Raw genomic sequence first — 15,325 nt, 5'->3', positions numbered from 1 at the left:
CCGCACACATATGACTGCTGCCCGGAGGGGAGGTAGTCATACATGTGGCAGTCCGTGCAGTACACTGGGAAGCTCATCCTTCGGGTTCCTTCTGCTTCCATATTTGTCCGCTCTCTAGGAGTCCTGTTGCTCTTTGCTAGTGTGTTCACTCCTGTGCCTGGCTCTTCCTTACCTTCTTCGTCTTTCGCTTCCTTTTACGTATGCGCTTGTGCTATTTGCCCCTTGCTTACCCTCTGTGGCTGCCTTTTCCTTTAGCTCGTGTTCTCTCTTTTCTTGTCCTGCTGAGCTTGTTACTGCTGTCTCTGTGTATGTGTGTGCGCTACCTTCTTAGCCTGCTTCTACCCTGTCTTCAGTGCCTTCTTGCCTGTCTTTCCTTTGATGTGTGGTCCTTCCTGGGCCTATTCCTTCCTTCTTTTCTGTGTTTGCTTCCCTCTTACTTGTGTGTGTGCGTGTATGTGTATACTTCCTTACCTTGCTGTCTTCCTTTCTTGGAGTCCTTGGATGTAGTGACCTGGCCTGCCCTTCTTGAGGCCCTTCGCAAAGGCGCTCTCGCTAAGGCGAACGCCTTTTCCGCTCGCCTTTGCTGCGTGCCGAACGGCTGGGCGCCGTTGGCTCCCTCCTCTTAAGGGTGAGTCCGGCCTCTGGCTCCGCTGGTGACGCGGTGCGGGTGGGCGGAGCTTACTCTCGCCGCTGCCCGCCCTCGCCGCCGCTACCTCTCTGTCTCAGCCCTCCTGGCTAACTCTCTCAGCCGCTGCAACAAGCCTCCACGCGGCTTGTGCTGCCTTCGCGCCGCAGCTCCCCTCTTCTTAAGGGTGAGTCCGGCCTCTGGCTCCGCTGGTGACGCGGTGCGGGTGGGCGGAGCTTACTCTCGCCGCTGCCCGCCCTCGCCGCCGCTACCTCTCTGTCTCAGCCCTCCTGGCTAACTCTCTCAGCCGCTGCAACAAGCCTCCACGCGGCTTGTGCTGCCTTCGCGCCGCAGCTCCCCTCTTCTTAAGGGTGAGTCCGGCCTCTGGCTCCGCTGGTGACGCGGTGCGGGTGGGCGGAGCTTACTCTCACCGCTGCCCGCCCTCGCCGCCGCTACCTCTCTGTCTCAGCCCTCCTGGCTAACTCTCTCAGCCGCTGCAACAAGCCTCCATGCGGATTTCTGCCCATTTACCCCTTGTACTTTCTAAAGACGCATAGATGCCTCATGTAGCTTTATAAAATAGACTAAAAATAGATGCCTGTGTGGTCTTCGTACTTAGGTGACCTGTTATAAAATTAACTTCAAAATGGGAGAAAACCTGTAGTACATAAGCCTAGTATATAGTTAAACTGATTGCTAGCAGGCACTACTTTCTTTAACTGTGAAGACATATTTTTCATAATACTACCTTCCCTTTACTGTATCTTACCAGAAGGGCAAACCAGAAAAGTGTCAAAGGCACAGCTAGAACGCAAAACTTCCCTCAGCATCGAGAAGTGGCTGAAAGACAAATTCAGAGAGGGATTCAAGCACATGAAAGAAGAATTTGAAAAACACGATCCACAAAATATAGGCAAGGTACAGTATACCACTTAATGGGCTGAGTAGGTAAAAAAAGAGGCCAATTTATCCAGTATCATATCTGGGGGGACGGGGTTGATTATCAAGGAGTGGTAAAAAGCAAGATTTTACCACATGATTTAGCACAGGAGTTACCAACCTGCAGGATCTCGATACCACAGGTTGCACATTTCTGGGGTAAAAGAATAATGCTGCTTATGAGCCACCTCACAAGCAGTGTTATTCCATCTGCCTAACAGCATCGAGCTTCCAAGACCCAGCTCAATACTCCCAGGCCTTATGTTAAAGAGGACTGGACAAGAAATCCTAAGTGGTGGGTAGAGCGTCCCCTTCAAGGCTGAAAGTTCCTGCTAGGCTCCCTTCACAAATCCATAATTCCTTCATTGTGCCACTTCTCCCAGATGCCCCTCCAACCAGAATGTTGGAGGGGCAATTACAAGTATTACCTCCTCCAATACTAGCCTCCCCAAGATAATAACCCCTAATCTAATACCCTCCCTCCCTCCTGAAGGCGCCCACCTTGGCCTACTTAGAATCTAATGGTTAGAGCAGGAGTGATCCTCAGTTGCTGATGCCTTTGCTGTGGCCCTCTTCCTTTAAAATGCAATATGTAACAATAACAAAAAAAAAAATGCAGCCTGGGAGCATCGGGCCACAGCTTAGCAGCTCAGTGCAGCCACCAAGGTTGATTGCAAGCTGTGTTATTCATGTACAGTATTTCAGGAGTAACTAACCTGTGGTACTGAGATACCTGCAGTAGTAAACTATGATAAGGTGAAAACCCACAGGTACTTACAAAGCGTTCACTAAGATCCAGGACCAGTGTGGCCAATAGAGCTCTGCACCACTGAAGGTTAACATAAAGTAGCCAAAGCCGTGATTCATGTTGCATGATTTTTTTGGAAGGTGGAAAAGGAAGACTTCCTGTCAATCCTGGAAAAATTTGACTTGCATCTGAAAAAGGAGCATTTAAATCTCTTCCTAGCAAGGTGCGGCCTTGAGAACAATTTGTCAGGCATCAGCTACATGGACTTCCTGAGAAACTTCCAGGATCGCAGTGACAGAGGGATCATACACAAAATGCTCTCCAACTCAAAACACAAGTCAGTATAAACTTATGTAGCCTGAATTTCCTCATCTTACCATGACTGATATCTGATAGGGCATTTGCCTTGCACCTGATTAGTTAATGAAGATAAGGCTTTTTGAGTTTAGTTGTGGGTGAGCGCTTATTTTTCCACGTAAAGCTGTTTTCAGCATCAATCTTGAGAAGATATATGATTAGACCAGAGGGTCTCAAACTTTGGTCCTCAAGGGCCATAAACAATTTAGGGTTTCAGAATATTCTTAATAAATATACAGTAAATGAGATAGATTTGCACACTACCTGTCTCCATTGTAATTGCTCTCTTGCACATTTATTAGAGATAACCTGAAAATCCAACTGGTTTGTTGTCATTAAAGATTGGAGTTTGTGACCCTGGAATTAAACTGTGTGAAGACTGAGTAGTTCCTGGTTGCCTTTATGCACCATCCTCCCCTCCCCCTTCTTCCTCAGTTCCAGAAAACAGACAACAAAAAAAGTGATTAAAAGTGGAATTCACTTGTTTAGAATTTATTAATGCATATCAATATCAGAATTAAAGGATTCACAGGATCTCTGAGGAAGAGATTGAAGAAACTGAACTGTTGGTTTTGATGGGCAGACTAGATAGGCTGAATGGTCTTTATCTGCCATTAGGTTCTAGGTTTTTCTGAGAAAATGAAAATAGATAAGATGGGGAGAAGGTAACGAAGAAAAAGGGAGATGGATATTTCATTTGCCATGTCATCTAGTTCAGTGGTTCCCAACCCTGTCCTGGAGGACCACAAGGCCAATCGGGTTTTCAGGCTAGCCATAATGAATATGCATGGAGCAAATCTCTCTCATGTATATTCATTAGGGCTAGCCTGAAAACCCGATTGGCTTGGTGGTCCTCCAGGACAGGGTTGGGAACCACTGATCTAGTTTATATAGCTTCCAAGGGGGCCTGATCTCTGATATTTTATTTATTTATTTTAAAAGTTGATATACTGCATATAGCCAATGCGGTTCACATAAAAATTTGACAATACACTTCTCCCAGAGGATGCGGGCAGAACATAGCCGTGAATACTGAAAAACCGTGAATAACTTTTTGCATGTTATTTGTGGTTTTTCGGTAAAATAGACCTGAAAAAAGATAATAAACTATGAATAACCCGACCTGCGATTTGCTCCATACAACGCTGGGAGCAGCAATTTGTTCCATGAAACGCTGGGTTCAGTGACAAAAATTAGGGAGCGGAGTTAGCAGCTGAAAAATCACAAATAAGCGATTCCGCAGATACGGAAACCACAGATACGGAGGGAGAAGTGTACAGACATAGTGGCTATAAAGGCAAATCATACATAACTTTAGAATAACATCAGAGTACATAAACCAAATCCATGACCTATCACAAGCCATACCTCTCAACCTCAGTCAAATCCCATCACATAAATGCATTAACAAACAAATATGTTTTTAAGATATGGCCCCTGGCCCTGCCGCACTCTGCCTAGCCACTCCTCCAGCTTCACCCACCCCCTGGCTCCATCCCCCGACAAACCTCAATTTTGGAGCTACAGCACCCACAAGCTGCCTTCCCCTTGGGTAGCAAGAGCTACCTTAATAAATGTCATCTCCTACTGCTGTGGGACTAGTCTCACAATAAGAGCTGTGAGATTTTGCAGCTCTCATCACGAGACTGATCCTGCAGCAACAGGAAATTATATCTTAGTATGGCATCTCCTGCTGCCAATGGAAGGAGAGGCTGCAAAGTGGGAGTTTTTGGCTCCCAGTGGCAGTGATTGAGATGATCCATGAAAATCAGTCTCCCTCTGAATGATCAGGCTATGACTGTCGCTCCACATTCATAGATTAAGAGAATGACTTTTGTAAACAGTGTCTATGTTGCTTGTGACTGCTTTATTATCATCTTTGCTAGATTTCATAGGGAAGGTGCCATCAGTCCAGCTTCTACACTGACTGCAATTGAAGTCAAGTTGGCAAATCTGTTTCAGTCCGATTTCCTGGCACTCATGGCCACATTTCAGTAGGTATCAGTTCTTGTTTTCTTCTAAAACATTAATGCTCTTGATGGAAAAATGTGTATTTCATAACTTTTAAGTAAATTTGCCTGCCTACACTAAAATAAATATGCTTTAGTGTATCTAGGCCTACCTCAAAGATCTTTGGCCTGTTTTGAATTGAAAGGAAATGAATAGTAAAACCAATAGGTGAATCCGACATAGCCATGTTTCAGCTTCTGCCTTTATCAGGGTTAAAAACTACTACTACTACTTATTATTTCTATAGCGCCGCACTGTACATTAAACACTACTATACGCCGCACTGTACATTAAACACTTCTAGGACTAAGAACACAAAGATCTAGAATAGTCAATATCTTTAAAAATCTAGGTGTCATCATAGACAATACACTGAAATCAGTGTGTGTCAGCGGCCAGAAAAGCAAATAGGATGCTAGGAATTATTAGGAAAGGGATGATAAATAAGACCAAGATTATTATAATGATTCTGTATTGCTCCATGGTGTGACCTCACCTTGAGTACTGTGTTCAATTCTGGTCACTGTATCTCCCCCCCATAATAGCATAATTAGAAAAGGTTCAAAGAAGAGCCACCAAAATGATTAAGGGGACAAAACTCCTCTTATATGAGGAAAAGCTAAAGAGGATAAGAAACGACCGAGGGGGGGATTTGATTAAGGTCTACAATATCCTGAGTGGTGTAGAACAGGTAAAAGTGAATCGATTTTTTTAAAAAAATTATTTATTCATTTTAAAGCCATAAGTAAGTACAAAATAAAATACAATCATATAACTCTATAAAAGCACTTAAATACAATTACAATTATAATCTATGACAAAAAGATTATCACCTTCCCCCCATAATTATATCCAAGAACTACACTCATATTGAGAACTGAAAAATACATTCCAACCCGCCCTCCCACCCACCCACCCTGGACGTGTATGACCATAGGGCATAATCAGCGATCACTCTTTGCAAAATTTTGTCAATGGCTCCCAAATCTTCAGAAACTTCTTATAATATCCCTGATGTATGTTCCATCTTAAAAACATGACAAAGAGACTCCTACCAAAAGGAATAGTTCAGTCTATCCCAGTTTTTCCAATTCCTTAGAATAAGCTGTATGGCAACCCCTGTCATAATAAAGAGAAGTTTATTGTTGTGAGATGATATTTGGCTTTTAGCTCTCATCATAGTGCCAAATAGCACAGTGTCATATGTTCGTGCCACTGGATTTTCCATTACTTTGTTTATCTGATCCCAAATGGACCTCCAAAATTGAAGTATCAAGGGACAATAAAATAATAAATGATCTAATGTCCCAGGTTCGAGATGACAGTGCCAACACCTATTAGACTTGGAACTATCTAATTTCTGTAACCGAACTGGGGTCCAAACTGCTCTATATAACAAAAAAAACCAAGTTTGTCTCATAGATGCAGACACTGTACATCTCATCCTCCAAGTCCAAATTCGTGGCCATTGAGACACAGTAATCTGATGCTTTATCTCAATGCTCCAAATGTCACGAAGACCAGTTTTTGGTTTCTTATTCAAAAATCCAGATATTAATTTATACCACTGAGCGGCCTGGTGACCCAGGAAATCCACCTGGAAGCACAGGAACGGCAAACTATACTGATTTTTAAGATTTTTCCAGTCAGGGAACCCCTCCTGAATGGCCTGCTTCAACTGCCTATAACTTTGAGACTTAGCAATGTCAAATTTTTGTTGCAGTCATGAAAACTCAAGCAGCTTTCCGTCCGATACTACATCATCTAAAGTACGTATGCCCGCCTTCATCCAGTATTTCCAGATGACCTTAAAACCGCCAATCTGAATCTTAGGGTTCAACCAAAGGGACTGATATGGATTTATGAATTGGAATATCTGTTAAATTAGTAATAAATTTTAATGTCTTCCAAGTGTCCATTAAAATTCTATTGTCCTTATACAATCTAGGCATCTTGATACTAAAAACGTGACACAATCTTAATGGAGGCGGTAGTTGCCATTCCAACCTTAACCAGTCTGGAAGATTTTCCATGAGCTCAGGGAGGATCCAATACATACCCTGATACATTATATAGACTTGATGGTACCTATAAAAATTTGGAAAATTTACCCCACCCTCCACAATTGGCTTTTGTAAGGATACTAAAGCAATTCTTGCTGTTTTCCCCAGCCAAATAAATTTTGTAAGAATACTGTTTAATTTCTTGTAAAAGGACCCCTGAAAAAACACTGGTAACATACCCATTTGGTAACAAACCACAGGCAAAATCCATCATTTTCACTGTCTGAACTCTCCCCCACCAAGACAGATGTAATGGGTTCCATTGCTCACACATCTCCGTGACCTTTTGCAATAAAGATTTTTCATTTACTGTCATTGTTTCTTCCAGCATTTTGTAAATCCAAATTCCTAGATACTTTATACCCTCTTCCCCAAAGGAAAGGGGAATAAATCAAACAATCTTTTTTGACAATGTACATTAAGTGAAAGAATCTCTGATTTACTCCAATTTATTTTATATCCTGAAAATTTTCCAAATCTAGTAAATGTGGAATGGTTGTTTCAGGATTCCTCAAATGAAGCAATATGTCATCTGCATAAGCAGAGACCTTGTATTCCCGACCTGCGTAAGGAATACCCTGGATCTCCTTTGCCTGTTGTATATCTAATAACAAGGGTTCTAACACAATATCAAACAGCAAAGGAGATAACGGACATCCTTGTCTAACTCCCCTCTCCAGACAGAAACACTCTCCGAAAAAGTATTATTTATGTATAATCTTGCATAAGGGGAATTATACAAGGTTTGAATCATTTGAATAAATCCAGAACCAATACCAAACCAATCCATTGCTTGATACATAAAGGTCCATTCCATGCGATCAAAGGCCTTCTCCACATCCAAGGATCAAAGGCCTTCTCCATATTAAGTCTTCTTTTTAAATAAATAAATAAAACATTCTTGAATATATAAGAACATAGTAACATAGAAGATGACGGCAGATAAAGACCCGAATGGTCCATATAGTCTGCCCAACCTGAATCAATCTAAAAATTTGTTTTGTTTTTTTTTCTTTTTCTTCTTAGCTATTTCTAGCCCCAAATTCACACCCATAGTCTGAACATAAGAATAGCCATATTGGAGCATACCAATGGTCCATCTGGCCCAGTATCCTGATTCCAGCAGTGGCCAATCCAGGTCATAAATGTATGGTGGAATCACAAATAGTAGCAAGATTCCATGCTACCAATCTCAGGGTAAGCAGTGGTTTCCACCATGTCTATCACAATAGCAGACTATGGTTTTTTGCTCCAGGAACCTTTCCAGATCTTTTGTAAACCCAGATAGGTTAACTGCTGTTACCACCTCCTCCTGCAGTGAGTTCCAGAGCTTAACTATTCATTGAGTAAAAAACTATTTTCTTCTATTAGTTTTAAAAATATTACTATGTAACTTCATGGAGTGCCCCCTAGTCCTTATACTTTTTAAAAGAATAAACAACTGATTCACATTTACCTGTCCTATACCAGTCAGGATTTTGTAGACCTCAATCATATCTTCCCTCAACTGTCTTTTCAAGCTGAAGAACTTTAACCTCTTAAGCCTTTCCTCACACAAGAGGAGTTCTACCTCCTTAATCATTTTGGTTGCCCTTCTTTGAAATTTTTAATTTCACTATGGGGCTCATTTTCAAAAAATGCATCTAAAAACCCCCGCATAAACTGGCACGTGGATATTTTAATCACCAGAGCAGGCAAGTGTGGATTTTCAAAATGAAAAATTAGGATCTTACTCGGATAATCATTTTTTCTGTTAACACACACAGGAGTCTGTACGTTAGGTGATCAATCTGTGCTCACAAACTGTTTGCAGAAGGATGTCAATCACATCTTTCAGCTCCTCCTCCTTCACTAGTGGAGTATAATGCCCTCTTCAGTTTGTATCAAAGCAATCAATCTCCACTGTAACAGAAAAAGAGAGAAGGGGGAGGGGGGCACAGGGAACTTCCCTGGAGATATCATACTTGTGGAGGGGCATAATCAAAAAAAGCGTCTAAGTCCCCCTTTGGCCTAAGTCCTTAAACGTTCAACGCAGAAGCAGGGAAAATGTCTATAACCAAAACTAACGTCCTTGTTTTGATTATAGCCTTCCTCTGCCTAAACGCCCAATCTCCACTACGTCTACAAGTACACCTACACGACATCTACACTTTTTAGCCATAATGAAACAAAAAAACGCCTAAGCCCCAAACGTCCAACAGAAGGGCTTTTAGGCGAAGGAGGAGCCAGTCCTTCGCCTAAAAGCTGGATTCTGTAACCGGTGTCTGTCAAAAACAACACCGGTTACAGAATCCCCCACCCCCCACAACCATCCAGGCAGGAGGGTGCCCAAGCCCTCCTGCCATGTTGAACCGTGACCCCCCCTCCCGACAATATCGGGGCAAGAGGGAGCTCAAGCCCTCTTGCCCCAGCCAAGCGCAGCACCCCCGACGATATCGGGGCAAGAGGGAGCCCAAGCCCTCTTGCCCCGCCGATTAACATCGGGCCAGGAGAGAGCCCAAGCTCTCCTGGCCCCGGAAAACACCCCCCCCCCCGTGACTCGTTTGGGCCATGAGGGAGCCCAAGCCCTCCTGGCCCTGGCGACTCCCTACCCCCACCCCGCACTACATTACGGGCAGGAGGGATCCCAGGCCCTCCTGCCCTCGACACAACACCCCCTCCCCCAATGACCGCCCCCCAGAACCCCCAATTGCCCCCCCAGCCAACCCGCGACCCCCCGGTCGACCCCATGACCCCCCCACCCCCACCCCCATCCCCATATCTTTTTTCAAGTTGGCCGGACAGACGGGTACCAAACAAACTACCGGTGCAGGTGATCAAGGCCACTAGCGTGCTCGACTTTAAGAATAAATGGGACATCCAGTGGGATCTCTACATGGGTCGAGCAGCACTCTGACCTAATGGGGTGGGACAGTAGAGTGGGCAGACTTGATGGGCTATAGCCCTTTTCTGCCGTCATCTTTCTATGTTTCTATGTTTCTATGTCGGGCAGGCAGCCAACGGCAGAATGTGGCCGGATTGGCCCAGCCGTCCCAAAGCCCCGCCCACAGGTGGGGCCTAAGGTGCCTGGGCCAATCAGAATAGGCCCGGGAGCCTTAGGCCCCTCCTGGGCCATGTGCCTCAGGCCCCACCCCCAGGAGGGGCCTAAGGCTCCCAGGCCTATTCTGATTGGCCCAGGTGCCTTAAGCCCCACCTGTGGGCGGGACTTTGGGACGGCTGGGCCAATCTGGCCCCATTCTGCTGTTGGCTGCCTGCCGGACAGGCGGGTTTGGCACCCGTTTGTCCGGCCAACTTGAAAAAAGGTACGGGGAAGGGGGGTGGGGGTGGGGGGTGTCGGCCGGGGGGTCACGGGTCAGCTGGGGGGGGCGATCGGGGGTTCTGGGGGGCTCCCTCCTGGCCCAAACGAGTCACGGGGGGTGGTCGCCGGGGCCAGGAGGGCTTGGGCTCCTTCCTGGCCCGAACAAGTCAGGGGTCGCCGCGAGCTAGGAGAGCTTGGGCTCTCTCCTGGCCCGATGTTAATTGCGAGGGGGGCGATGATTGATTGCAGCAGGAGAGATGCCTCATCTCCCCTACCGCAATGCCATCACTCCTCTACCGGAACTGCCGCGACCCGCGGCAGGAGAGATAGGGCATCTCTCCTGCCGCGGGTTGCAGCAGTTCGGGTAGAGGAGTGATGGCATCGTGGTAGGGGAGATGAGGCATCTCTCCTGCCGCGAAGGTTGTGATGGGTAGGTTGCTGGGCCGCTGAACTGATGGCACCAGCGGCCATCAACTCAGCGGCCTCTTTTTCGGTACTTAGACCTGGTTTGACTACGTCTAAGTCAAAAAGGTCTAAGTGCCGACTAGGCAACCTGTAAATGTTTTGGTTATACCTGTTGTACACCTAGGTGTAGGTCGGCCCACCTCCCGCCCACTGCCCGCCCTTTCCCCTCCTCTAAACACACCTCTTTTCTCTCTGTGCATCTAGAGGCAGGGGATAGGCCTAAGCTGTTTTTAGATACGTCTAAAAACCAGCTTTGGTTATGGGTACTTGGACGATCAGGCTTTTTGATCGTCCAAGTAGCCATTTATGACACTTTTTAGACGTTTGGTTTTTTTTTAATTATTACCCCTTACTGTTTTACTCTGTAAAGCATGAAAAAGGACAATAATTATCATGAACTTGCAACATAGATGTATCAATGAACCAACCTGCTGTTTGCAATTAGCACTAACACATAAGGAGCTCCAAAGTTCAACAACTCAGTACTTTATTAATCATTTATTCATGCATGGCCAACCAACTGACAGGAGAAGAACTCCAATTCTGGACTATAGAGTTGTCTGAGGCAGAAAGCAGGCGAGCTGCAAAATCCACAGGGCAGGCCATACAGACTCCTGTGTGTATTACAAAAAGAAGATTATCCAGATAAGAACCTAATCTTTCATTCTGTTACATAAACAAAGGAGTCTGTACGTTAGGGGGAGAGATGGCCAACCTTTCACAAACCAAGAACCAAAAAACCAATGCACAGGAGCAGATAATTTCACTCTTAATAGGGTTACCAGATGTTCATGGACATGACCTCTTTTTAGAGAATTGTCCAGGTATCTGGATGGATTTTCAAAACCCAGCTGTTAGTCTGGGTTTTGGAAGGCCCCGAGCATACTTGGAGGCCCTCCAGACATGGTCTAGACTTGGAAAAGGAGAAGAGGCAAGGTTTTGTGTAGGGGCAGAATGGGGCGGGGTCACATGTCCTCTTTTTCTTCTTGAAAAAAATCTGGTAACCCTAACTCTTAAGAAATAGTGGGGAGAGCTCTACCATAAAAGATTTCTCAAACTCCTTCTTTCTTACTACTCTGTGGTGTTTAGTAGAGGAGGGCAGATAAAAACCTGTACATTCCATCCAGTTTGCCTATCAAGATAAACTCATAGCATAAGGTATAATGTGATACTACATATGCATCCTTGATCTTGATTTGTCCTTGCCATTTTCAGGACACAGAACGGAGTCTACCCGGTAGTGGCCTTGTTCCCCAATTGTTTCTCTATTGTTTCTCTTGTTTCTCAGTTTCACTTATAGCATTGTTTTTTTGTCTCAGAAAAATCGATAAACTTGAAAGGAATGTTATCAGTCAGCAGGAATTTCAAGCAGCAATAGAAAGCAGGTAAGAATGACTGACTTGAATTCCCAGAAATAAGATTTTATAAGGAAACCATCCCCCCTCCATTCATAGGCACCAGCTCTGAGGGTGCTAGAGCATTTTTTGCAGCACTGCTCATACATCAGAGCTGGTATCTTCTTGATGTAGAGCTGCAGTTAAATCACTTATGTGGGGCTATCTGCTGATTTTCAGTGTCATTTAACCAGTTAATGCCTCTAATTATATGTACAAAGATAACTGCGGCCCATTGGTCAGACATTCCTATGATAGGTTAGCCAGCTAATAGGCTGCAGGGAAAATCAGGACTGAAGGTTACTAAGGCACTGTCTCTGTAACTATTGCTCCTGCCTCCACCTGCAGGGCTTAAGGTTGCTAAGGCACTGTCTCTGTGAGAGGCTGAGGGAAGAGATATGGAATGTAAAAGGAAGAACACAGCTGAACTTAATGCAAACTGGGGGAGGCATAGAAAGTCATACAGCCAGTAGGTTGCAGGGATAAGCAGGAGTGAAGGTTGCTAAGCTACTGTCTCTATAGCTACTGTTCTTGCCTCCTCCTGCAGCTCACTTACTCTACTTCTCCGAGTGAAACTCACGCTTCCAGGTACTATTTATGCCACGAAAATGCTTTTGCTACAAATTAAAATGTCCTTGAAAGTATTCTTTTGTGACGTTCTAGGATCACATTTTTCATCCTGCCTGGTTGATGTCTGTCTAAACTATAAGCTATTGCTTCTGATCCTGAAGGTCCAAAAGAAGCTAAGAACAGAGAAACCAACCTGCCACTACAAAAATTCAGATGTAGATAGCTTGCAGTGATGAATGTTTTCTTAGCTGCCACTCACATTATTCCTTGGTATTCAATGTCGGGCCATGTCCAGGCACCAGTATTGAATATCTGTGTTTATGCAGCCAGCCATCTCTTATGCAATTAAGTGTGATATTAAGTACTTAACCACCTAAGCAGTATAAAAATAGGACTACTTTTTATGTGGTCCAATTTGGCCACTTAATTAATTGCCAACTCCACCTCTGAACCACCCACAAAACAGGCAGCTTTCGCTTTAGCAGTTTGTGGTAGTATTTATTTATTTGTGTTTATTAAGAACACAAGAATTGCCGCTGCTGGATCAGACCAATGGTCCATCCTGCACAGCAGTCTACTCACGCGGCAGCCCCAAGTTCAAGACCAGTGCTCCAAATGAGTCCAGTCTCACCAGTTTAGCATGAACTTGTCCAACTTTGTCTTGAAACCCTGGAGGGTGTTTTCCCCTATAACAGACTCCGGAAGAGCGTTCCAGTTTTCTACCACTCTCTGGGTGAAGAAGAATTTTCTTACATTTGTACGAAACTTTAGAGAGTGCTCTCTCGTTCTCCCTACCTTGGGGTGAACAGTCTGTCTTTCTCTACTAAGTCTATTCCCTTCAGTATTTTGAATGTTTCGATCATGTCCCCTCGCAGTCTCCTCTTTTCAAGGGAGAAGAGGCCCAGCTTCTCCAATCTCTCACTGTATGGCAACTTCTCCATCCCCTTAACCATTTTAGTCGCTCTTCTCTGGACCCTTTCAGGTAGTACCGTGTCCTTCTTCATGTACGGCGACCAGTGCTGGATGCAGTACTCCAGGTGAGGGCGAACCATGGCCCGGTACAGCGGCATGATAACCTTCTCTGATCTGTTCATGATCCCCTTCTTGATCATTTCTAGTATTCTGTTCGCCCTTTTCACCGTCACAGCGCATTCTGCAGATGGCTTCATCGACTTGTCGATCAGAACTCCCAAGTCACTTTCCTGGGAGGTCTCTCCAAGTACCGCCCCAGACATCCTGTATAAGTGCATGATATTTTTGTTCCCGACATTCATCACTTTGCACTTATCCACATTGAACCTCATCTGCCATGTCGATGCCCATTTCTCGAGCTTGATTATGGCACATTGCAGATCTTTGCAATACTTCTGAGTCTTCACTACTCTGTATAACATCGTATCGTCCACAAATTTAATCACCTCACTCGTCATACCAATGTCCAGATCATTTATAAAGATGTTGAAGAGCACAGGTCCAAGCACCGAGTCCTGCAGCATTCTGCTGGTGACGCTCTTCCAGTCTGAGAATTGTCCATTTACACCCACTCTCTGTTTCCTATGCTCCAGCCAGTTTTTAATTGACATGAGTATTTCACCCTCAATTCCATGGCATGCAATTTTCCGAAGTAGTCGTTCATGCGGAACTTTGTTGAACGCCTTCTGAATATCCAGATATACAATATCGACCGGGTCACCCTTGTCTATCTGCCTGTTTACTCCCTCAAAGAAGTGCAGCAAGTTCATCAGGCAAGATTTGCCTTTACTGAAACCGTGCTGGCTGGTCCTCATCAGATCGTGCCCATCAAGGTGATCAATGATGCGGTCCTTTATCAGCGCCTCTACCATCTTTCCCGGTACCGAGGTCAGACTCACCGGTCTGTAGTTTCCCGGATTTCCCCTCAAACCTTTTTTGAAGATCAGCGTAACATTTGCCATCTTCCAGTCTTCCGGAATCTTTCCCAATTTGATGATTACCCTCGAATGGTTGCCATCTGGTCCTGGAGATTTATCACTCTTAAGCCTATCAATCTGCTTGCATACCTCTTCTAGACTGATTGTCAACCCTGTCACCCAAGGCAGTTTATAACAAGTATAATTCAACATAAAATAATTTTGCTAGCACCATAACAGTAGTAAAAAGACCAAATATAAACAAATACAATGAGTGAGATAAACTCAAAATCAGCAAATTGAAACAATAATATGATTACCAGGAAACAGTTTTAAAAATAGACTTATAAGCAGTGAAATTCAAATACCATGGCGTCTAAATATTTTTTTCCCCAAAGCATAGCAGTATATTACACGAACCGCTTTTAAGAAGCGACCCCCATTCCTGGTGTTTTCATTCCACCCCCCTTCTTCCTCTTAATTAATTTGCTTTAATGATATAATTATTAACTTTCCTCCCTCTTTACCTTCAAACTCATGTTCATATTTGTAATCTGTCTATTTAATGTTCACATTTTCTTCTTCTACCCCCCCCTTTTAAAATTTATTCTAACATTTTTTTTAGCTTTGTAAACCGACTAGGTGGACATCGATGGTTGGTATATCAAAATTTAATTAAATTTGAAACTTGATAATACAATGTCAGCATAATACTTTTGAAGCAACTACACATCAGAGATACAACGCTGATGTATCGCTTTCCATGCCTCCCCCAGCTTGCAATAAGTTCAGCTATATTCTCCCTTTTACATTCCATATCTCTTCCCTCAGCCTCTCGCAGAGACAGTGCCTTAGCAACCTTAAGTTCTGCTTTTACCTTCAACCTATTAAAACATCCATGCTTTACTTCCATTGAAAGCAATGGAAGTAAAACCCGGATGTTTCAATCCATCCTCCTTTTTCTGGA

General features: G+C 44.3%; 1 protein-coding gene across 1 annotated transcript in view; it reads left to right on the top strand.

The window, feature by feature from the left end:
• Positions 1–15,325, top strand: part of LOC117359952 (EF-hand calcium-binding domain-containing protein 6-like) — a 177,208-nt gene that overhangs the window by 77,600 nt on the left and 84,283 nt on the right. The window contains exons 10-13 of the mRNA XM_033943447.1: positions 1,398–1,543; positions 2,453–2,649; positions 4,556–4,663; positions 11,825–11,890. Coding sequence (XP_033799338.1) covers positions 1,398–1,543; positions 2,453–2,649; positions 4,556–4,663; positions 11,825–11,890 — 517 coding nt within the window. The remainder of the gene's footprint in view (positions 1–1,397; positions 1,544–2,452; positions 2,650–4,555; positions 4,664–11,824; positions 11,891–15,325) is intronic.

The sequence above is a fragment of the Geotrypetes seraphini genome, chromosome 1 (assembly GCF_902459505.1).
Source record: "Geotrypetes seraphini chromosome 1, aGeoSer1.1, whole genome shotgun sequence".
NCBI classification, from domain to species: domain Eukaryota; kingdom Metazoa; phylum Chordata; class Amphibia; order Gymnophiona; family Dermophiidae; genus Geotrypetes; species Geotrypetes seraphini.
Note: the sequence above shows the minus strand (reverse complement) of the source record. Positions and strands in the feature narration are given on the sequence as shown.